The sequence below is a fragment of the Erithacus rubecula genome (assembly GCF_903797595.1).
Source record: "Erithacus rubecula genome assembly, chromosome: 1".
NCBI classification, from domain to species: Eukaryota; Metazoa; Chordata; class Aves; order Passeriformes; family Muscicapidae; genus Erithacus; species Erithacus rubecula.
The window spans coordinates 29,028,888-29,052,901 of record NC_136658.1 but is presented as its reverse complement, the minus strand read 5'-3'; the positions used below and the strand labels follow the sequence as shown (position 1 = coordinate 29,052,901).

At 42.9% G+C, this 24,014-nt stretch overlaps 1 protein-coding gene across 11 annotated transcripts in view; it reads left to right on the top strand.

Annotated features, from left to right (window-relative positions):
• Positions 1 to 23,697, top strand: part of PAK1 (p21 (RAC1) activated kinase 1) — a 100,830-nt gene extending 77,133 nt beyond the window's left edge. For all 11 annotated transcript variants that reach the window (XM_079310574.1, XM_079310573.1, XM_079310578.1 and 8 more), the window contains 10 exons: positions 970 to 1,086; positions 1,396 to 1,573; positions 4,349 to 4,412; positions 5,279 to 5,327; positions 7,625 to 7,737; positions 12,281 to 12,398; positions 12,863 to 12,962; positions 14,738 to 14,934; positions 16,412 to 16,549; positions 18,442 to 23,697. In XM_079310574.1, the coding sequence (XP_079166700.1) occupies positions 970 to 1,086; positions 1,396 to 1,573; positions 4,349 to 4,412; positions 5,279 to 5,327; positions 7,625 to 7,737; positions 12,281 to 12,398; positions 12,863 to 12,962; positions 14,738 to 14,934; positions 16,412 to 16,549; positions 18,442 to 18,528 (1,161 nt within the window). In that variant the 3' untranslated portion in view covers positions 18,529 to 23,697. The remainder of the gene's footprint in view (positions 1 to 969; positions 1,087 to 1,395; positions 1,574 to 4,348; positions 4,413 to 5,278; positions 5,328 to 7,624; positions 7,738 to 12,280; positions 12,399 to 12,862; positions 12,963 to 14,737; positions 14,935 to 16,411; positions 16,550 to 18,441) is intronic.
• Positions 23,698 to 24,014: the final 317 nt, after the last annotated feature.

Genomic DNA, 24,014 nt, shown 5'->3' with positions numbered 1-24,014 from the left:
AGCTAGATTTTGTGTTATGTCAAGTGCATTTTGACAATTATTTGTCAGGATGATGATGACTTCAAGTACTTTAGACTCGGTGAAATACTGTGTTGCTTTCCCCCTCTTTCTGAGGACTTCAATACTTTTCTCCCTGCTGCTCTTAGGGAAGTGATGATGCACGAGCAGAACTGGTCTAGTGGGTTGAGGGCCTTACCAAGTTTATTCTGAAGTGTTTATAGTGTAAAAGATGTAATGAACTTCAAATCCAGTTTCATGTGGATAAATTTAAAAATGACTTTAATTCCTAATCACAGAATTGCAGAAAATTCCAGATAATTTTTAACCACTTATAAAACTGTTTTAAAACAAAATAATTGTTCCTCTTTTTCCATAAATTTTTATGTTGGGAAGTAATTTAAAAAGAGATTTGAAAAGATCTTGCCAGATTCCGCTTCCAAAATCTCTCATTAATTAATTAGCTCTCAATCACCATACCAGAGGCAATGTTAACTTGACCTCCTAACTTTTGGAGAAAACACTAAGAGTTTGATGCTAATTCTGTTATTTAAAGTCTGAAATCACTGAATGGTCAGTGTTTGAAGGAAGCAAAAAGCCCTAAGAGACAGTAAATAATATTTCCAAACTTGTGTGTCCCAAAACTTGCTGGTCAGCTGTGTGAGTGTTGGCAAAGCAGTGTGTCTCCTCAGGTCTTGGGGAAGAGGTTTTTCTGTCACTCAGGCAGGTGAGGAGCTCTGTCTGAAAGGCTGTGTCAGGCAGTGCTGGACTGCACATCCATGTCCCATGAAGACCCAGGAACCTTGGGTTTTGCATTTTTCAGACACTGTAACTCACCAAGCTGTTCTGATTACTGTTTTTCTGCACTTGCTTCAGTGCAATCTCTGTTAGGAGCTTAATCCAATGTTTGTGATTTTGTTCATAACATGTGATTGGGTTTTGATTTCTGCAATTTTTTTCAATTCCATGCAGAATGTGAAGGCTGTCTCTGAGACCCCTGCAGTGCCCTCAGTGTCTGAAGATGAGGATGATGAAGATGATGCAGCTCCACCCCCTGTGATAGCTCCACGACCTGAACACACCAAATCTGTGAGCAGAAATCCTTTGTCCAGCCTGCACTGCTGCAGTCACAGTCAGGCCTGGACTGGCTTTGTCCCTCTGCATGGTTTGATACTGATCCCTCCTTGGGAGCAGGAGGGAGGCAGTGGGAGCCATTCCTTCTGGCAGGGTACCTTAGTGTTGTCACCTGCCTAGTTGTGGGGGGCACAAATCCTTGATTAGTGATGTTAATTGCCACCAGAGCAGCTATAGAAATGCATCCCTGACAACAACAATTACAAGATGAATAGGAGTGTTTAAATCTTCACCTGACTTGTGTGTTTTTCTCATCACAATTAGATCTACACCCGCTCTGTGATAGACCCTCTCCCTCCACCTACCAGAGATGTGGCCACCTCTCCTATTTCTTCTCCCTCAGAAAACAACAGCACAACAGCACCTGACATGCTGGTCAGGAACACAGAGAAGCAAAAGAAAAAGCCAAAAATGTCAGATGAGGAGATACTGGAAAAATTAAGTATGTCCTTGTTCTTTAAAGAAGTTAAGTTCCAGGTCCTGCTGTGTTGGTTTCTCAGAATGTCAATAAGCTGAAATGTTTCCCCACATTGTGATCTCTTACTGAAGACATGGGCACAGAGTCACCACTCAAAATTGAGGGCAGATGTAAGGGGTGAGATTGAATTTAAGCTGAGCACCTGTGATACTGGCTGAAGTCCCCAGGGAGTTACAGATCCTCAGGCTCTGCAAAACAAGCCCTGAATAAATAACATCTAGTTAACTATGAAGTCTGAGATCATTCCACATCTTATTCTGTAGCTCTGAAGCATGAATGATTATACTGTGGTGTTAGACATAAGGTGTCTAAAAGATGGAGAGAAAATTAATGCATCCCCAAGTTTCCCTTCCACAGTATCACGGTGCAAAGTGACTTGGTTATTTTTAAGTGCTTTAACATTTTGTGGGTAGCCAAATTGTTGGTTTTTTTCTGAGAAAAATTCATCAAGTCTCTCGGTTGTGTCCTCATGTCTTTAACAGTTCCTACCTTCAGTGCAAGTGCTCCTCTGCTGCCTGGTGGTTTTGGGCTGTGCTGTGGCATATCCAGCAGCTGAACCAGCTCTTTCATGCAATTATTGCTATCCTCAGCCTGGGCCAGGTTTTATTAGGGTAGAGCATTTCTAGGTCTTTGAACTACTAATCCTGTATTAGTTACATCCATGCCTTGCTCTAAGTTGATTTAAATTGTGTTAGCACCTCTATGATAAGGCTGGTCTCTTTGGTTTCAGGGTATATTTGTCAGTATTTTAGGAATAAGAGTCTAGTAGTTAGATGAAGATTTAATTGGAGGATATAAGTTAAAAAAAATTAAAATATTAAAATGGTACCTGAGTAACCATTAATTTCTCTAAATAAAGCCTAAATTGACTTGATGGCTTATTAACTGGGACTGCTTGCTATTGGAAAACTCACACCCATTGTTTCAAAACACCAGCTTCACTCACTCAATCAGCAGGATCTTTGTACCATTAAGGATTCAAGACATTTTTGTGACCAGGTAGGGTGAGCAGCTACTGTGGCAGAAAAAAGTGCTATTCTAATAAAAGTACACCCACTTCAGTCATGCAGAGAAGTGCAAGTGCTACTTTTGGGAGTGTTGGGAAGCAGATGTACCTTCTGACACCTTACTTGCTCCAGATGTCAGCTTCTATATGTGGGATAGTCAGAAAAATGTTATGAAGTTTTAATCTTTAGTCTTAATCTAAGTAAAAATATCAAAGATATAAATGCATGCAAAGGTTAAAATGAGGCTGTTCAATCTCTATCTCTCAGAAATTCAGCACTGGTGCAGACATTAATGAATCCTCGCCTGACTCTTTGGAAAGTAGGAGACACCCCTGCATTTGAGCTAATACCATTAAACAGGTCAAAACTGCAACTGCCACTTGTCACCACAGCATTCTGTCCAGTCCTTGCCTTGGGAAAATATTTGCAATCTGAGCTTGTAGCCTGTTTAGGCTTTGGGCGAAATTTCTGAATATTTGTCCAGAATTACCAGTCCTCAGGGCAGACAGCATGGCTTCTGTAATTGTAGAGTGAGTTTTGTAAAGCCAGATTTCTCTTCCTGCCCTCCTCTCCAAACATGGGCAATATTCCCCACTTCTACCTCTGTCTGTCTTAAACCCTCTGGGTTTGGCTGCTCTCCAGTGGTGTCTGAAAATAGCATTGCTCTGCTTGCTACTGGGTTTCTTGGCTTAATGACCATGAGCAGTTTCTTTGCCAATATACATCTGTTAAGGCTCAGCCCCAGGCCCTGTGAGAGCAGCACCATATGTTGGCAGCTTCAGAGACCTGCAAACCCCAACTTGGATCAGCTCTGCATCCCTTGGTCCTATTAGCCACCCTGGTGCTGTCAGAGAGGAGACTGGCCCCCAGCTGAGCACTAGAAATGGCTGGCTCTGGTTCCTTCACTCTAAAGAGGGTGTAATTCCTACATACCATAGGGGAGTTATCAATATCAGTTGAAGTTTGCAGCCCTGTGCTGTGGAACACCAGACAAAATGCTTTTCCCTTTGAGGAAGGCAGTGATAGACTTCCTTTGGTTTTGAGAGAATGAGCTGAGATGGTCTCAGATTGCTCTCCAATACCAGAGGGATGCTGGTAACTGCTGCTAAAACCTGTTCTGACTGTCAGGTTCTTGGAAGAGCAGCTGAGCATTGTGCAGGCCAGGGGAGGTTTGACTCTGAAGGGTCTCTCCATCTTCTCTGCTGAGTATTGCAGCCCAGTCACTGGATTAGTGATTGGTAATGGTTTTGCTGGTATGAAAACATCATAAATATTTTTTTTTTTATGGTGTAAGGGAATCTTTGACTAGTTTTATGGCAGACTGTTGCCTCTAAGATGTCTGAGAGCCCAGCCTCCAAATTCAGAGACATTGCAGTGCAGGAGCATCTTAGATCATCCAGGTTGTTGAAGCTGAGAGTGACTTTAAACAGTAGGTTCCCAACAAATAATTGTTTTTCTATGTGTTAAGCCCATCCTGCACCTAGCAATGACAGTCAGTGAAGGTTAAATGTTTTTGAAGTCTGTGTCCCATCATTTCTGAAGGGAAGTTCCTGATACAGGGGAATGCTGCAGCTGGTATGTTTGTAAGGAACTGAGGACTTGTTTGGTGTCTGTGTGCCTCTGGATTTCAGATGCTGCTGTGGCAAATGGAGCTGTTTTTACAGCTAGTTCTTGTGGCTGTATGAAAAAAGGACTTGAAGACATTCCTCTTGTTTTTTGGTTTTTTTTGTAGGAAGTATCGTGAGTGTGGGTGATCCAAAAAAGAAGTACACGAATTTTGAGAAGATTGGACAGGGGTTAGTATATACTTCTTCTCTGACCTAAACCTTTCATTTCCTTATGCTAAGAAAAATGTACCAAAACCTGGTTAAGTTAGCTTGCTGGAAAAGCTGTTGGGGACACTTTGGAAAGTTTCTTTTATTTATTTATTTGTTTTCTTGTTTTTGTTTTTGGTTGTTTTGCTGTGTTCCGCATCCCCCCACCAAATATTCTCCTGTTCTGGCAAAGTCACTGTGACTGGGTTTTTGTGCAGTTGTGTTGTAATATAAGAAATTATGCCATTGGATGATCAGATTGATAAATACAGTACAAGCAGGGAAAGAACTGCAAAACTATCTTCAATTCACAGATTTGCTTCTGAATTAGCTCTCCTCAAGGCCTGTGCTGTGCCCCTCTAAGCAAGGTAGGGGGAAAGTAGAGGTTGTAGGAGAGACTGTGCTGAGGCAAAACACAGATCTGCAGTCAGGTCCATGTGCTGAGGCTCAAACTCCTGTTTTCCTTACTGTAAATGCCCCATTTGTTTACTTCAGCTGATCCTGTTGCTCTGTTATCATGTTGGGCATTCTGCAAGCCAGGGTAGTGTAGTCATGCCACTTGAAATGGAATAAACTCACAGTCTTCACAGTTTGCTGGTTTTGCAGCAAGGCTTTGGATGGCCATAGTGTCCCTTATTAGGAAATTTTCTCCCCATAAATCCTCTGACTTCTGCCCCAACAACAGCCTTGTCTCAAATATTTCAGATGATGTTTACCACTGGAATTATTGCATGTAAAGGAATGGGCTTGAGAGCACTTCAGAGAGATAAGTGGGAAGGGACGTGTTAAACTCTCACTTTTACTTTGAGACACTAATAAATAACTTTTTTTTTCTTTGTTTTGTTTAGAGCCTCAGGTACAGTTTACACAGCAATAGATGTAGCTACAGGACAGGAGGTAAGTGCTGCCAGAGTACTACAGTGATGGATTTTGGATTGTGTCCCAGAAGTTCAAGTTGATGCTACAAAATAAAGACTGTCCTTTAGGGATTCATGACATCTTATTTTTAATGAGGTCTTTATTTACTTACTAATGAGACATGGTTGAGTGGTCTGAGCAGAGAACTGGAAAAAATGACTTCACAAGTTTTGATTCCTGAATAATTTCATATTTATAAAGATTCTTTCTGTGATTGCAAAGGCTGGAAGCAAATGTTTGGACTGGGCAGTTCCTCAGTAAAAGTCTCTCTTCTTTCCCAAGATTCCTGCCTGTCCATACAAACTCTTTTATTTGCCCTCTGCTCCTTTGCATCCTACACTTACACTACTTGCATAGAAGTAGTTCCTGTCCAATCCTTTGCCCCCTTACTTTCTGCCCTTGAATTGTGAGACAAAGAATGCCTGTCTTTTCTTTTTTCCCCATACAAATATTAAGAAGTGCCATGCTTATTGCCTGCATAATAAACTAGTAGTGATAGATATGCAGCATCTGTGGAAACCTTTATTTCTAGATGGAGGATTTTTTTAAAAGATGGAAGTTTGTGTTATTCCAGATAAATATATATATGGAAGTCTGCAACAATGTGTGTCTACTTTGAGTTGTACAATGTAAGAGTTATTTATCAGTTAATTTCATAATTGTGTTTTTTGCTGAAATTGCTTCACCTCCTTTTTCAGTTCCTGAAGAATTAATGCAGTTTAATTGCAGCCTTTAAGGAACAGTTCTTATATTTATTTTGAAGCAATGAAAAATTTTATAGGAGGGGGAAGTCCTATGACTTTCTGCTTCCTTTCTGGACTTATTGGATGATTCCCATGTGAAAATTTAAACTTGTGTATTACAACAGGCTTTGAAATCATTCCTATTACACTAGTGTGCTCAGGCCCTGAATTTTTAAATCTGCATTTGGGATTGCTGTAACTTTGTCATGCTGTTGCTTGTTCCTTTCTGTGAAGTGCACTGAGCTCAGGAGCTCGGTGCAGTGAAACTCTGGGAGTTTCTTTATCTGCATAAAATGCCTTTCTTCTCTTCTTCATCTTTCAGTCTTCTCTCTGGTCTTGTCCAAAGAGCAGCATGGGGTTTTTGCTTTTGTCTTCTTTAAGTGCTGTTTGGCAGCGCTTGTGAGTGCTGTGGACAACTGGCACGTCTGCCTGCTCTTGCCTTCTCATGTGTTGGGATTTTTGTGCAGTTTTCCCTGCTATACTGTCAAAATGCTAATTGTATCCATCTATATAGGCACTCTGTGGCCTGTTTTTTTTTTTTAATCTTTGTTTTTGTGAGTTACTGTAGTTGCTGGCTCTGGTCCATTCACCCAGGTCTCTTTCTTGGCACCTAGCAGTTTTGTAAAGGCATAGTTCCACTTCATTCCCTTTGCCTAAATATTGTACCAAAGACAGCTGAGTTGTAACCTCTGAGTTCTCTCTGTCCCCAGCTGTGCTGAGTAGATTTACTGGTTTGAAGGCTCCTCTGAGAGCCAGGTGTTCTCATGAAGTGCTGGTAGTGTGGAAACAAGAATTAAAAACATGTTGTAACATTTCTGCTCTTTGCACACACACATGCAGAGCAGGTATCTAAAAACAGGAAGAAATCTGCTAAACCAAATGGCTGCAGCTGACAAATTCATTCCTGTTGCCCTTCAGGCATGACTGGACATAAAGCTGGCCCCAATTCATTTATTTTCAGCCTTTTATTTAAACACTGGTGCTTTTCTCCCCCAGGTCTTGTGACAAAAGAACTAGAGTTACTACCTTGAAGTACTAATCATGATGGTGTTATTTACCCACCCTACTTTAGATTTCTAGAAACTGAAATTTGCATGAGAGCAGCTGAAAAACCACCAAAAAAAAAAATTCAGAAATGTCAAGTTAAAAATAAAATTAATAAGAATCCTTTCAGAAATAAAAAGTTTTTGACTTAATCAGTCGGTACCAGAGTAAGGAGATCTCTTCCTTGTTACCTAGAAACTGTAGATGGAGATGGCTGTCCAACTGTGACATTAGGATCCAGTATGAAGATGGCAATTCCCCTCATTCTCTTTTTCATTAAGCATCATCCAGCTTGTGTGGAAATGGTCTGGCTGCAGAAATTTGCAGAGTTATGGAATGATAATTCAGTAGCTAATGATGAGAAAGTGACCTCATGATGAAAAAGAGTTTTTTCCTCCCTCGTGTGGATGTGGGACTAAATGGACTGGTACTGGCAGGTTTTTGGGGGACTCCTGCAATAATGCTTTACTTGGTCTCTTTTCACTGCAGGTTGCAATCAAACAGATGAATTTGCAGCAGCAGCCCAAAAAAGAACTGATTATTAATGAGATCCTTGTGATGAGGGAAAACAAAAACTCCAACATTGTCAACTACTTGGACAGGTAAGTCAGTAATTGAAGGGCTCACAAAGGGACACTGGAAAACACTTCCTTAACATTGTCTTAAGGATTCCTGGCTTAATGCAAGTGCAGGTGTCCCTGCCCATGGCAGGGGTTTGGAACTAAGTGGTCTTTAAGGTCCCTTTGAATCCAAAGCATTCTATATCATTCCATGATGCTGAAAGCCCAGCAGGCAAAAGCATTTCATGGTGTCTTGAATTCACCATGGACATCTCAGTGCTGCATTGTGTCAAGCCTGTGTCACTCACTTGTTGAAACTATAGCTGGTTCCATTTGAGCTGCAGCAAGATTTTCAGTCTGCTGCACTCAACATTTGAGTGTAGCTGTTCTGATGAACCACAGGTTTCCCTTATTGTAAGGGTAAAGACTGCTTGGATAGGGTGAGTTGCAGACTTTAGTCTTGGCAGGTTGGGTTTTTTGGAACATACAATGAAGGGATGTGACCTAGAATCTTTGGAAATTTGAGAGAGGATTTGCACACTTTTTTGCACTGTGTTTATGTGAAAATCCAATCAGCTTTTTCTTTAATAGGTTTCTTTTGCAGGCTATTAATGTCTTAGCAAAAAAAGGTTGTACTTACAAACTGCAAGTTGTTCTGCTGAATTTTTGTGGCGCTGTGTCCCGTGCATAGCTGTAAAGAGCTACTTTGTTGAGGAGACAGAAAGTCTGCTCCTGAAAATTTATAACAGAGGCGTGGGCACAGGGAACTCATGCTGGGCACACACCCTCTTCCTAGAGAGAGGAGAAGAATGTTACCAGTGAAAAATGAAACAAGTGGTTAAGGATTGCATCTGGGCTAGAACTGTTATTTTCCTGTGGCTCATTGGAGGCTTTGTTTTGACAAAACTGTTTGAGAGACAGGCTCTTCCCACTAGAGAGCATGGCTGTGTACATGCACTTGCCTTGTCTAGCCAGTGCATCCCAGCTGCATGAAGCTCCATGTCCTGCTGTCTTCAAACTTTCAGCAACAAAAGCTGCTGCTTTTGTCCTCCATTTTCACTAATCTTTTTCAGAGGAATTAGCTTTTGTTTGAGTGCAGAATAGCAGCTGGGATGAAATGGGAGTTCTTGTGCCTGTGATTCCACTTCAGCTCTGCAGCTGCAGGATCCTGTTGCTGGGGATGTGTGTCCCTCCTGCTTGGCCTAAATGTGCTTGTGCTGAATTAAGCTCATATTTGGATGCCACTTGCTTCTGCCTCCTGCTGAAGGAGGTGGAGGAAATCTTGTGGAGCCTGGTTTCTGCTTTGTGGTTCTGTTATGGTGTCTCCACTTCTGAGTCCCTAATGGGAGCTGCAAGACAGTCATTGGCATAAGCCAGCTCTCTCAGCTCCTGCTCTCATGCAGGGGTTTCCTGTGCTTTGTCCTTTTAACTGCATGGTCTGTTTGCTTGTGGTTAAGCAGCTTTTCTGCTGCAGTCCTACTGGCCAATGTTGCACAAAGGTGTGCTGTGATATTTAGGGTACTGGCATGGCCTAATTCAGCTGAACTTGGGAGCTGGATTCAGAAGCATCTGGCTCTGAAGACAGTGACACTAGTCTTCTGTACAGACAAACAGCCACTTGTGCTGAGTTACCTGCTGGAGGTGCCAGTTCCTTCCTGCTGCATGAAAGAGGCTCTCAGATCCCTGCTTCTAAACTCAGCCATTCAAACACAGGCATCAGCTGCCCAACACTAGGCAAAGCAAACTCCTGCCCTTTCATCTGGTTCTGAAGAACTCCTTAACTTAATAAACCCCCCAAATAAGTGGTAGCCTCTGTTATCCCAACCCCAAAGTGTAGTAGGGATGGATGGTCAATTAATAAACTGAAGATCTCAGACAGTCACACTACAAGAGCATACTGGTTTCTTTCCAGGCTACATTCATGTTTGCACGTAGAAAGCATCTTACTGGTGCAAAATTCTGTAATGAATGAACTTGCACCTCTGTGCAACTCCAAATTCCATCAATTTTATCAATAAAGAATGTGTATTTGTGGTAGGGATGGCTTAGTGAGCAACTTCCTAAGGTAAATAAGTGGAGGCTGAGGAACAGCTTACAGGGTCAGACATTACCTGCTCTTGCAGCTGGACGAAGAGAAAGCTGTACCCCATCTCCTACTTCAAAGATTTTCATCAGGTTTTTCTTACTGCCAGCTTGTTTTGGGAAGTGACTGTAGGTGACAATGTATGACACCATGCTGTGCCAGATGTCACATCAGAGCAGTGTGTAGGTGTGTGGGCTTCCTGGTAGTGTCTCTAGAACTTCTGAGAGAGTGGGTTTGAGTCATGCCTACAGTGGGCAGCTCAGTGACTAAGACTGGCAAGAGGGTGGAAAGATGTCAGAGACAGTACCACCCTGAGGTGACATTGCTTTGGGGGCAGCTGGCAGGGAGCCACTGTTATTTTTACCTTCCTGTGTGTTCTGTCAAATCTACCAGTTATTGAGTTGCCAGGCTCTTGGCACATGTTTGTGGCTGCTTATGGCTCAGCTTTGGTTTCACAGTGTGGTTCTTGGCTCACTCCATTTTGGCTGCAGAGAGATACCAGCTTGCTCCCAGCATGTGGAACCTGAGGTTGTCATGCAAAGAGCCCATTCTGCCCTCATTCTTACAGTCATGTGCCTTTGGGCTGCAGAGAGTGCTACTGGCAATGAAGGGAAACCTTGCAATGTCCATAGTGGGTGATTTGTTGAGAGGGTGCTGATAAATCTGCAGGGAGCCTGATTTGTCAGAAGTGAAGCAGCAGCTCTGGCACAGGGACAGGAAGGAAGAGTGTGGTTGGAGTTGGGCTTTCAGAGCCCAGCAGAAGGTAAATGACCCACAGAGATAGAAGGAATGTTTATGAAAGCAGTCTTGCTGCTCTTCTCTCACTGAGAGGGGCTGCTCTGCTGGTGTTGCTGTTGCTGGGATCTATAATGCTGGGAAAACAAAATGCCAGTGCATCAGCTTCTGCTCCATAGGGGAGTTTGAGCCCTCTCTGCTGCAGGAGCACAGCCCTGTACCCTTGGGCTTTGTATCCTGGAAGAATCTGCAGATGGCACCTCCCTACATAATCTTCAGAATCAGCAATCCAAGGCACCCACCTTTGTCTCTGGAATTAGAAGTGTCCATAACTGTAATACTACTGTACCCCAGGTGTAGTCCAGACCATGATTAATATTTAGGGGGATTTTTTCCATCAGCTTAGTGTTCTTGCCAGTGTGTCCTTTGGGGGTAAATACCACACTCCTTGCTCACTCCTATGATATCTCATTCATCTCTGTCTACTTTCCATGCCAAATTTAATGGCTTCTTTCTCCTTTACTTATTCTTTCAATTTAATTGTTCCCTAGTACCTATCCCAGCTTTTGCATTTGGTTCCTGGTAAATTCATTCCTCAGTAGGATGAGTGTTTCATAGCAAAGCAAATGAACTCTAATGCCAGATGAAGCTTTTAATTAGATTCTCTGCCTTCTCATTTTTGACTCATCTGTCCACTCGCTTGAAAAATTCGAGGATAGGCTGCTGAAAAGGTGGATTTTCAAACTGATGATTCCTTCCTTCTGGAATGTGTCATCCTCGTGCATCTGTCATGGAAGTTTGTGTTGATAGGTCCAAAAAAGGGCAGAAATGGTTGGTGGTTTGTTGTTGATGTTATTTTTCTTTTTTGTGTGTGTGTGTGTTTTTTGGATTCTTTTTTGTTTGTTTTAGTGAGTTATTGCTGAAGTCTTGATCTCCTGTCTTCTACTTTTAGACATGGGTACACACCCACTCAGCAAAGAGGAATATCCCAAATAACTGAGAAAAGCCACTCTCATCTCAGCTGTCTTCTCCCAGAATTTCTTTGGGCCTTTTTAAGAAAAGACCTGTTTTTTTGGGGTTTTCTTTTTTATTTTAATTCTTTAGAACTGCTGTTTCATCCCAAATTTGCCTTTATGAATGGTTCTGAAATTTTGAGATGAAATCACAGACCAGTTTGATAATGTGGAAAACACAGAGGTGATTTTCAAATGCATGATGCTTTAAAAAGAGGTGCTCTTTCATGATTGTGGGTTGCCATCTTCTGTGTCACCCAGGACTGTCCCTGGGCTGAGGCAAAGCAGTCAGTTGCTTAGGACAGCAGGATGTCAGGAGTAATGAAAGCCCTCAGTCACCTCCTCCAGTGCAAGAGCTCTCAGAAGCCATTGCTGTGTGCCAAATATTTGGGTTGCATCCAAATATTGGATCCCATCCTTGAGTAGCAGCTCTGCCTTCCCCCCAGCAGCAGGAGCAGTTGTAAGCTGAGGTCTCCATCTCAGCCTGCATCCTTTCCCTGGCAGAAAAATTCAACCTTGTTTTTATGGACAGGAAACTTGTTGCCAGCCCTCCCACTACATCTGTCCTCAACTTTCTGCACTCACCCTTCTCTTTGGTTGTTCAGGTTGTGGTTGAACAGTCCCATGCACAGAAAGTACCAGGAGTACGTGGTTCCTCAGTACTGTTAAATGCAGCTCTTGTTTTTATTGCACTTGTAAGAGAGCTTTAAAAGCCTGTGCATTCTGATTTTAAAGTCTGCCTTGGGCTCTTCAGTTACCTTGTAGGAGAGGAGCTCTGGGTGGTGATGGAGTACTTGGCAGGAGGCTCCCTGACCGATGTGGTGACAGAGACCTGCATGGACGAGGGACAAATCGCCGCCGTGTGCCGGGAGGTAAGGCAGCACTTGGAGGGAGCTCTGCTTGGGAATGGGACACAGACTCTCCACAGCCTGTCATTGACTCCATGGAAATATTTCCAGCTTCTGGAACATGACAGTCATTCTTGGAGAGGATGAATTTCACCTGTGAGGTTGCAACATATAATTCTAATGCAACCGTCATGTTTCAGCCCAGAAGGAGGAACTAGAATGGAAAGTGGGGGTGGGATCCTCTTGGTTTTGTCTGTTCTTCAAGTCTTTTGGGATTAACTTGTCCTCCTAGGACCTGCTGATTCCCATGTGACATCTCTCTGTGGCCTTGAATAATGAATATATGGCCTCATAATGAATATATGAAAGGTCCTAACACATTGTGCCCTTACTACCAAAAATGCACAGTCTGTTTGAGTTCTTTAGCTGGCTAATTGTGACTGGTTAATAATTTCATCCCCAGTAAGAATATCTCAATTATTTTTCAGTGTCTCCAAGCCCTGGAATTCCTCCATTCAAACCAAGTTATTCACAGAGACATCAAGAGTGACAACATCCTGCTTGGAATGGATGGCTCTGTCAAACTAAGTATGCAGGGAACATTACTGCTGATGACTTATCAACCTGTGCCAGTTATGTGCTCTGGGCCAGGCATTTTAGGGAGATGGGTGTTTGAGGTGCTTGATGCTGTCATGATGAACAGACTGTAGAAATGCTACTGTAGATATTTCTGTGGCATTTGTTTTAATGGAGATTGGCAAACACAAATCCTTGTGAACTGATACCAGACTTGCAGTGAGGCTTGGGCTTCATTTAGCTTTGGGCCATCTGTTTATGTGAACTAAAATAACAGTATTTTAATGCTACTCCAGTCTAGAAAGCTTGGTTGAAAGGTGTAAGGCTAGAGGTCTTTATTTATGAGCAACCTTTTCAGTCTGGAAAATACTGCAGGTATTCAAGGGACAGGGGAAGGGGAGGGAGAATTGAAAACCGTGTAACTAGAAATCATTTAATCTTACAATGCCAACCCAGACTGGAGCCTAAATGTTCTTCTGGTATCACTAGTAATGAAAATCTTGAGACTGTTCTGCCCCTGGGGTGCTAAGGTAGCTTTGTTGTGCTTGTCATTGCCCATACAGAGATAAGCCTGGAAACCAGTGAATTATTATCTTCCACCCATAGCTTTAACAGAATGGTGCTTCCTTTTTCTTCCCCTCAGTTCTGTTGGCTAGCACTCAACAGGGATAAATAAATCTATTTTTGTCAGCAGCAACAGCAGATATGACTCAAAATTCACAGAGTGCAGATACGCTGAGTAAGAAGGTGGGGCTTTTGTGCACATAATTGCCTTTTAATCTAAAGGTGCACTTTGGTAGAGCCAGATCTCAGGAGTGTTAGCAATGAATAACTGATGGAGGCCAAAGTGCTCTATTCTTATGGAATAACTTCTCTGAGCACGGTGTCTGGTACCAGACTGTAGTTTAAAGTTAGTCAAATCCCTGTGGATATGATGCAGTAACCTTCTGGATCTGAGCTGCTGCTTGTTGGCTCTGCTGGAAATTTGCCCTGTTTGTAAACCATATGGCCTTTCCTGGTATTTACCCTTGATGAAAACTCAGCTAGGAATCAGTTTAATTTTCTTCATTCTGCCTAAAATTAGGCCTGTGATGCCATAGGGGGTCAGGATGGGCGGTGCATCTTGCTGTGTTGATTCTGCTGGGCTCACAAGCACATATGTAGTTTTCTTTTGGTGAGCCAAATACAAGTAAAATATATGGTAGCAATCTTTGTGTGAAAGCCCTCCATCTTTCTCTCTGTTCAAAGAAAATAATCAATATTAATTTAAGTACTTTGAATTTATTCTGAACACTCTTTAGTCTATAAAATAAGTACTGTTTGGGGGTTGATATGTCTACAGGGGAAGTAATACCCCTGGGACTGAAAATATCACCAGACAGTACAGTGTGTGGTCTGTGAGGGTGTATCTAGATCAGACTTGCATTAATTCCTGTTTTTACATACCCAGGAATGGTCTTTAGACCACTGTGTAATATCATAGTGTGTAACATTTGTGTAATGCTGCAACACAGTTGAGTGTCTTAACCTCTGTGTGTGGTTATTTCCTGATCCCCATCTTTCACACAGACAAGTCAGCAGCTCTAGAATCCTCATGACCTCAGAGAGTCAGGTTTAGAAACTTAATTCTCTGTGTTAGCCACAAAACCATTCCTCCTGTCCCAGCTGCAGCAGCAGCACACCTGACAGTGCAGCAGGGTAAAGTGTGCTGGTGTCAGCAGGGGTTATTTTTGGAGCAATTTGCTGATTCCTATGTCTTTTCCCTCCACCCTATTTGAATTTTCCAGCTGACTTTGGCTTCTGTGCCCAGATCACCCCCGAGCAGAGCAAGCGCAGCACCATGGTGGGCACGCCGTACTGGATGGCGCCGGAGGTGGTGACGCGGAAAGCTTACGGGCCCAAGGTGGACATCTGGTCTCTGGGGATCATGGCCATCGAGATGATCGAAGGAGAGCCCCCCTACCTCAATGAGAACCCTCTGAGGGTAAGCTACTGCCCTTCTCCTCAGGCCTTCACTGAGCTGCTGGTGAAGCTGAGCTCATGCAGATCCTCTGGTGTGGTTTCATCAGCTCCAGCCCCGTCTAACTCAAACGATTCTGTGGTCTCCTTAGATGTCATAGTGAGAAGGCTGAGATAGTCTTAGTTCAAAGCCATGGTTTGCTCTGGGTAGCAGAGGTGTGGGTTCTTCTGTGAGTTAGGTAGTGCACACTCATAATTTCCCATATTAAGTTCTACCTTAAGTCATGTCTTGAAACTTTCTACCCTGTGAATGAGAGAATTCTCCTCTCAGAAACCTGGTGTAGTGGAAGATTCCCTGCCTATGGCAGGGGTATTGGAACTAGGGGTCTTTCAACCCAAAGAATTCTATGTTTCTGTGATTCTATTAAATTCTATTCTAATAGGAGCTTTTTCCTCTGGACAAATTATTCCTCCTTGCATGCTCCAAGTGAAATTAGAAGTGTAATAAACCTTTAGACAGGGCTTAGGCTTCCTGATGTCTTTCCTTTGTTTAATTATTAACAAAAGAAGATATGCTGTCAGCATGTAGAGGCATCACTGCTCTTAATATGAGCTAGGTTTATGGCTTTGTCCCCAGTTACACAGGTTGGAGGGGCCTAGAAAAATTCTGTTTCATTTTTTTTTTCCATCTCTTGCAATGGAAGTGATTTCTGGGATGGAAGTGCAGCAGCCAAGAAGACTATAAGCAATAAAACAGTGTTAAAGTAACAATACTTTGACCTCATTTAACTCAATTTATGCCAATTCCTTGCCATAAGACTGCTCCCATGGGACATGTTGAGTGATGTGCTCAAAAGGCCTGTATATTAACAAGTCTGTGACAGATTTCTGTTTCTTTTGAAAATTCATCCAGTAAGTTTCTCACATAGATGAATTTTGAGTCTCTTGATTCTCAAAGTGTGAATGCTTTATCCCCAAGCAGTAGCAAAACTGGTTTTTTTCTGCAGGATGTTAAAAGATGTCCAAGGGTCTGCTGGACATCTTTTGTAAGGAGCCAGCTGCATCTTTATTGTATTGATGTGTTAGGCCTTGTACACTCAGGCAGAGTACCAACAGAAAAAAAAAAATCTATTTAGTCAGGGTTACCTTCCTATGGGGATATAGTCATTACAGGAGTAATGGTAGAGTCGTGCCAGTTAACTTCCCTATGTAAACAGGGTCTGGAATGTTGTTTTTGTCCTTGTAATCTCTTGAGAGGGCTGCAGGATCCAGACCCAGATTACAAGGGTAGAACAATAAGGGATTGGATCTCATCCACAAAAAAATAGGGCTGGCAGCTATTCTGTTTGCTGAAATGTAGGCATTGATTAGTGACCCTGATAAGGTGGGGTTTTTTCCTCCCCATTGAACTGTGGGGAGGGAGAGGAGAAATGGGTGTCTCTGATCCAATGTAATCTAATCTTCATAACCTCCTGTTTCCTGGGTGCTTCTTTTTGTCTCAGGCCCTGTATCTCATTGCTACTAATGGGACTCCAGAGCTGCAGAATCCAGAAAAGCTTTCACCCATATTCCGAGACTTCTTGAATCGCTGTCTTGAAATGGATGTGGAGAAGAGAGGTTCTGCTAAAGAGCTGCTACAGGTGGGTGATGGGGAACAAGACTGGAACAATGTAATCATGCAGTCCTGAGTGAGGCCAGGTTAGGGTGAGATCTTGTTTGAGGTCTTAAATACTGCATCAGCTGAAAGCACAAGCACAGCTAAGGTAACCTCTCAGGGGAATAAAGCAGCTGAAAACCACAGCCCCCAAATATGAATCTATAATAAAGTGATAACAGACTGCTCCCTTTCTAGTACTGGCTACTGGCAGCAGCTGTGCAGTGTGTTCTGTGTCCAATCTCAAATAAAAGCTGTGTCCCAGGCCTGCCAGATGCTGAGCCCCTTGATTCTTGTGGTTTCTTCACGTGGCTGGCCATGACACCTGTGTGTGTTGTCACTGTCTTGTTGTGCTTGTTCCAGTTTGGACAGCAGGAAGTTTTCTAGCTGTCAGATATTCTGGCTGTCTCCTTTTGGGAGGAGGGATCACAGAGCTCTTTGAAAATGTTCATGGCTTTGATTAACTGGAGCAGTTCACTTTTACCACATTTTGCCTGATACTACTCCTTACAGAAATGATGGAACAAAGCTTGTGAGATATCTTAATTATAGAATGGCTTGCATTGGAAGGGACCTTAAAGATCCTCTGGTTCCAGTTCCCCTGCCATGGGCAGGAACACCTTCCACTGGACCAGGCTGCTCAAAGCCCCATCCAACCTGTTCTTGAGCAATTCCAGGGATGGGGCATCTTCTCTGGGCAACCTCACCAACCTTTAATCAGATATTTCACTGAAAACCTGGTGTCTTAGTCTGAACTCACAATGAAAGTTGAGGACCAAGCTGCCAGGGGTTTTACCAGCGTGGATGAGAGGAATGGTTTGTGTGTTCTTTCTGTCAAATTTGCCATGAGGGTGGAATATGTAAGTCTTTATGAAATAGATCTGTGACCACAAACACTCAGACCTTAAGTATCAGACAGTTTCCATTTTTTTGTTTTCCTTTCTCTCCACTGATTTGTGTAGTGGGCTCAGACTTGGATGTGTTGCTGCTTTCTGAGACTATAATGAAGCATAAATGTCTGGCAGTATGGTAGTATCTGAAAGATAATTTTATGGTAGTAGCTGAAAGTTAATTTTTTCTTCTGGACTTTTCAGTCCTAAAGTATCAGAAAGAAGTTATATCCTGTTTCTTGGAGCAGGAGAACATTCTGACTGTAACACTTCAGCCTGTTCTTAACTACCTTGTGGCCTCTGAATTTTTGCTTTTTATTTTTTTCCATCTCTGAAGCATGTTGCCTTGGCTGATTGATCCCTTCTGATGTTCAGAAGTCTTCTGGATTATGATTGCTTTTTTGTTTTCAAAACAGCTTGTGTACTTGCCCTTCACTCTCACCTGAGAGCTGTTTTGATAATCAATACTGTTTTATTTAAAGAAGAGCATCCAAATAAGAGACTGAATGGTGCTGTGTTGCAAGCTGTGTGCTGCTCTCCCAAATTTCCAGCTGCTTTGCAATTTCTGATATCTGGTAGAGGGCCAAGGCAATGCTTTCTCCTGTGACAGTGGGGAGCAGGGAAATGAGAGGTGATCCCTCCATGGAGCCCTCTGCCTTGTGTCTGAATCACAAGTACACCTTCTTTCACACTGGATTTCACTATAGACTGCAGCTTTATAATTCCCCAGGGGAATTAGCTGAGTTTTGCTTGATCTTGAATGTGCCCAAACATTGGATAATTTAGTGTGTGTTGGGTGCAAATCTCTTCATTACTTCAGGCAATCCCCAAAATTTTGTCCTAGTAACAGAGCTTCTGGATTCACATGTTCAGAGACCAGAGTAGGTTCTTAGATTTCATATGGATTTGGGTGAAAATGTTTAGAATAGCCACTTCTGGACCATGTTCTGAAAAAAATCTAACCATTTTTTCTTTTGTTTTGTCCTAGCACCAGTTCTTGAAAATTGCCAAACCTCTGTCCAGTCTCACTCCTCTGATTATTGCAGCTAAAGAGGCAGCCAAGAACAACCATTAAAGTGGTGAAGTCGACACAGTCATCATGTCAAGACTTAATGTTCATTTCAGAGGCTGAATTATTTGCCCTTCTCTCCTTCTGCTCCTTCTTCACAGGGGTGTTCTTGTAACTTTGACTTGCCCTGAAGGGTGGCAGAGGCATCATTCACTGTGTGTGGAAGGGCACACAGCAGGGATGTGGCTGATCCTACATGGTGAACTGTCCTTCCACCCTCGTGGTGGGGACGAGAGGGGAAGAACATTCTGTATGGGTGAGAAGATCTTTTTGAGAGCGTCTGAACCTGACCTACATGTAGAGAAGCCAGTTTGTTTTCATATTTCTTACCGTGTTTATTTTTAAAAATAATGTGGAGCCTTAGACCCTGTTTATCTTAATAAATTAAATCTTTTGCTGGCTGCACTTTGCCTGCTTCTGCCAAGCTGCTATTACCCCAGGGAGCTGCTGTGTGCTTTGGAGGACTCGAGGAGGGGAGGAAGCAGGCAGCAGCAATGTGAACAGCTGTCAGCTGAGAGGGGAGCCAGGGGGTGAAGGTGCATCCCTCCTGCAGCACTGCTGGATGCTTCGAGGGAGCATGGACAAAGCCTCTGTGTGCTTCCTGCAGCCATGGAAGAACTTAAATCGTGGATGATCTCTTTTCCAAATTGTGTGAACTGCCCCCTACTCCCCCCTTCCCCCTTTAGTGGCAACTCTACTAGTTAAACAAATCTCAAATATTTTTTTTGTTGTTCTAGGAAATAAATCACAGGAAAAAAATGACAGAGAGCTCTTTTAGGGTTATTTTATCAGTGCTGTGAGGCTTTTTAGAGATGTTGCCCTGTGTGATTAACAAACAGAGCAATTACTATTCTAAAGAGAAGGTTTGCCCGAAAAATATATTGAAAACTCTTGTTTCTTAAGTCTAATGGAAAACAAACTGATAATGGATGCTGCTTTCTCCGTGGAGATGTGGGGACACAAATTTTTTGAAATTATGGTTTCTTCATGCTACTGATTCCTTGGGTTGCCAATAGTCTGTAAAACAGGAAACCTGAACTACTACCAGAGAGACTGGTTGTAAACACTGGGCTTATGTTCAATTGTATACTGATTTTTAATAAAGTGACTGCTGCGTTTCTTAACTTGGGGCTAGAGGAGAACTGGTGAATTCACTGTCACCAGACAAGTCTGTCATTGCTTGTGTGGTCACCAGGTACTTGAATGTGTTGGATGAAGTAATTAACCTTTTCTTACCCCTCCTTCTGCATTCCTGTGGGATAGTGAGTGGCTCCCAAGGGCGTAACTTTACACACACAGAAAATTGACACAAAAAAAATGTATATTGTAACTGTGGGAGCTGCTTTCTCTGTACTGCTGTGGTTACAAAGTGAGGTGAGTTTAAACCTATTTCTGAGTAACCCCTCATCTTTCTGTTGGGCAGAAATTCATTCCTTCTTGTTGAGACCTGCTGTTGGCTCAGCCCTTTCCTCCCTGGACTTGGGCTTTATTTAAATGTATTTTTCCAATTGGCTCCACAGTCCATGAGATTATTACACCAGCTTTACTGGATGTAGGTACTTTGTGAGTTCTTCTGCTTTTGAGGGGCTTTCTCCCATCCTTTGTGCTCCAGGGTGGTCACTGTTTGACACAAGGCTGAGGGGTAAAGTCTGTTGCCCAAATTTGCAGCCTCTCTCCCTTTGTGTTTGTATATTTCATCTCCCAGTATTGTTAGGTTTCCTCTCACTAAGCTTATATCCAAGGATGAATTCCTTGGACAAAACAGTAGAGCTGCCAACCTGGGAAGGGATATGATCTATTGATGAGCTCATCTGCTTGGAGCTTAGATGGAGATTGTGGGATGGAAGGCCACTATGCTTGAATAATTCCCTTTGAAAATGACTTTGTATTCCCTCTGGAAGACTCAGGTTGGCATATGTGGAAGGAATAGAATCAGTGTCTAGGTCTCTCTTGATCTAAACTCTCATTTGACTGGCAGATTTGGCAGTTGACTGTTTTTCAGAGAGCACAGGGTTCAGTTTGATCCACAACGTGTTTAATGTCTCTGCCTTTGATTCCCTTCCCCACTCCCTTTTCTGCATCTCATTGAGATGAGAACCTTAATGCAGATGTGCCCTCTCTGTGAGCATGCACAGGAGTTTATTTTCCTGCAGCAAGATTTCTGCTAAACTTCCCCAACAAGATAGAAAAGGTTATTTTTATGTGTTTTGAGTTGCTTTTCTGGATCCTCTATTGCATAATGGAAAGGGATCAACAGTGGCTGTTTACCCCTCCTCCTACAATGTGCTTCTGTGTTTGACTTCCACATGGAGTCAGTCCTGCCTGGTTTCTGCTGGCTGCTGGACAGGGGAGTTGCCCAAAGCCTTTCATTTCTGCTGGGAAAAGCTGCAGGGCTGTGCCCATGCTCGTGTGTCATCTTGTCCCAGCCTGTTTTGTCCCCACTCGTGATGGGTGGGTGGGAAAAGGAGGCGATTGCTACAGTGTGTCTGCACCTAGTTTCTAGTTACCAGACACATTGTGGGTTTATGTTCTCAGAAAATCTTTTTAAAAAACTGTAATTAGCCTAATCTTAGGAGAATATTGGGTTTTGGTTTTTTTTCCCCAGTTGTTCTGAAATGTGTTCTTTCCTCCCCTCTCCTTTCATGTGTGGTGCCTGCCTGGCACCAGCACCTCCCTTAGCTTTTGAAGAGCCCTTCCTGTCTGTGGCACACTCTTGTCTACAGAGGGCTCTTAAATAGCAACTTTCTGACTTAAAATTTAATCTCCAGGGCTTATTTTTCTGAGAATATCTTGTCCCTGCTGTTACTTGAAAGTGACTCCAACTGGGCAGCTTCTTTTGTACCTTTTTTTCTCCCCTTTCTTTTATTAACTGATTTGCCCGAGTTGAAACCATTTTTAATCACAGCTCTTAATTATTAATTTGCCTACTAATATTAAAATTCTCTCTTCCATATTAGAACATTAAATATTCATTTGTTCTGACTGTCCTTTCAGAAAACTGATTTCCTTTCTGAGGGATCTCAAGCAGTCTTAAAATTTCATATCCTACAGTTTACAAAGGGCTTGGTGGAGGGAGAGGCTAAAACACATCTTCTTAAACAGAGATTGTCTTATGTGAGTATCAATTGGTATCTTCAATAAGACTTGTCCTATGTTTCAAGAATGGGCATTGATTTGTATTACTTTAGCTATTAAGGTTTTTTAGGGTTTAGAGGTTTTTTAAACGAACAATTTGACTTGGGTCCAAGAGTTTGAGTGAGAGGGGTAGGGAGACCATGTGGGAAGAAGGTAGGTTATTTGAGCACTGCCAGGCACATGTCCTGTTCAAGGCCAGGAGTTGGACTCGGTGATCCTCGTGGATCCCTTCTAACTCAGGATATTCTGTGAGGCTGAGAGTGAGGAGCCAGGACAGGGATGGAGGGCACAGCAGAACTGGCTGGTTGCAGCAGCACACCCTTAGCCATCCCTGAAACGTCTTCATTGAATGGATGTGTTTTTAAGAGCATGAATCTGGCTGATTTGCTGCTGCAGGCACTTCTCTAGGCAGGCATTATGCTCCTACCAAACTGGCTTCCCCTTTCAGACAAAAGGGGTTCAGGGATTTCTCCAGCAAAGGAGGCTCCTTGAGAAAGGAGGTTTCCATGGAGACACTTACTTGACTTAAACGATCTGGCTAAGGCTTGAGAAGAGGTTTGGTGGGTAGACACCACACTGACACAAAAGCCACTGTTCTGCAAAGCAGCTGGGGTTGCTGCAGTGTTATGTTGCCAGCTTGATGCCCCTTTTGAGAGGGTTGGTTTTGAAAAAGTGCTGAGAACGTTCCCTGGTCAGGATTGTGTTGTGTGTATAAAAGTCTGGCTCTTAGCTGAGATCTCTGTCAATATCCCAACCCATCTGTTCAGAATGCTGCAGGTGGGTGTAAGTAGGGCACTTTGCAGCAGAGTGCTGTGCAAGAAAGGATTGCAATGGTGTGAGCAATGGTGCTTTCTTAGAACCCACCCTTCTTGGCTGACAGCAAAAATTGGTTCTCACCAGTTTCCAAGAATATTATTTGTTTGAAGTCCACTCCTAATTAAGAGCATAGTCCATTTGTCTGGTGAATGACAACATCTTCAGTGTTAAAACTGCTAAAGGTGAACTGATTGTCTGCTCATCTTTCCCCCATAAAACAGTAACACTTTTTAATGGCTTCTTACTTTAGCTGTAATAGAGAGCCTGGAAATGTATTTTAGGGTCATAAGCCCAACTGGATGGAGCATGTGTATAATGAATGCTGTAGGATCTCATAGTTTGTTGCTGATGACAGTTCAGGTGGCGAAGGTGAGACCTTAGAGAAGCAGCTGCCAGCTGTGATGGGATGGCTAACAGCAACAAAGCTGCAATACAAATGGGAGCTGGACAGAAACTTGCTGCCAGAATGGAGCCTACAGGGCGTGGTGGGAAAAAGACAGAGTTGGTCCAAAGGTAGGATGAAGCAAAGGTGAAAACTTCAATGACACAGTTGCTGAGGAAATTCAAGGGGTGCCACAGCAGCCTGCTGCATCTCTGAAGGCAGAGAGCAGAAAGGAGCCTGAGAAGGGAAAAGGTGCTGAGATGGAGAATGGAGCAGCAATATGGCTCTGAGTCACAGCTTGTGCTAGGAACTGGAGCTAATCCAGGAGGTTCACAAGAAATGACAAAATTCAGCTCAAAAGGAAAAGTGGAGCTAGAATGGAGGAGATGGCCTTGATGTGCCAAGGAACTGAAGAGAGAGGCCAGATTTCCTGAATGTGTGAAACAGCAGAAACTAATTTAACTCAGGCTTCTGTGGATGACAAGTAGCTTGTTCCCTCCTGCCTTGCAGCATCAGTGTCGTGTCTTTTTGAGATCAGCTCTGCTTTGGGATCATGTCAGCAGCTGCCCAACTTCAGCCTTGTGTTTGTGAAGAAGGCTTTTTGCTCTGCACCTGCTGATTTGTGACTGCAGCTCTCCGCTGGTGGCAGATGTCTTTGTGTTGTGTCCCACCTGGAAATACGGAGGCTGTTGCAGTTTTAAAATCTGCTGGATAATGTACTTCTTCCCATGCTGCCTTGGCATAACTCCTGTACTGTACTGCTGGATTTGTTTGATGTGCCAGGTCAGCTCAGCCATTTTAAAAATAAAAATTGAAACCTTAAATAAAACCTTGATTAATTATTTGGTTCTGGTTGACTTGCTGTTTCAATGACCCTTGCAGTGATAGTAGATATGAATGGGGGTGCTTGAAGGAGATGTTGTGTTCCTCTGACCTATTTTAGATTAATCAGATCTTATTTGTGCAAGGTAGCTACACTAAAAGCTGTGACTCTCATCACTTATTTTAACTTGTTTGGACATAGTTAATATTCTGGAAAGCAGACTGGAAGCAGGATCTTCCCAGCTCGAAGGAGAAGGAAGCTTGGATGCATGTTTTATCTGCAGGTAAATTTGGTGTCTGAGACTCCTGGTATGGAGGAGGAAATCAGGGTGAGTTT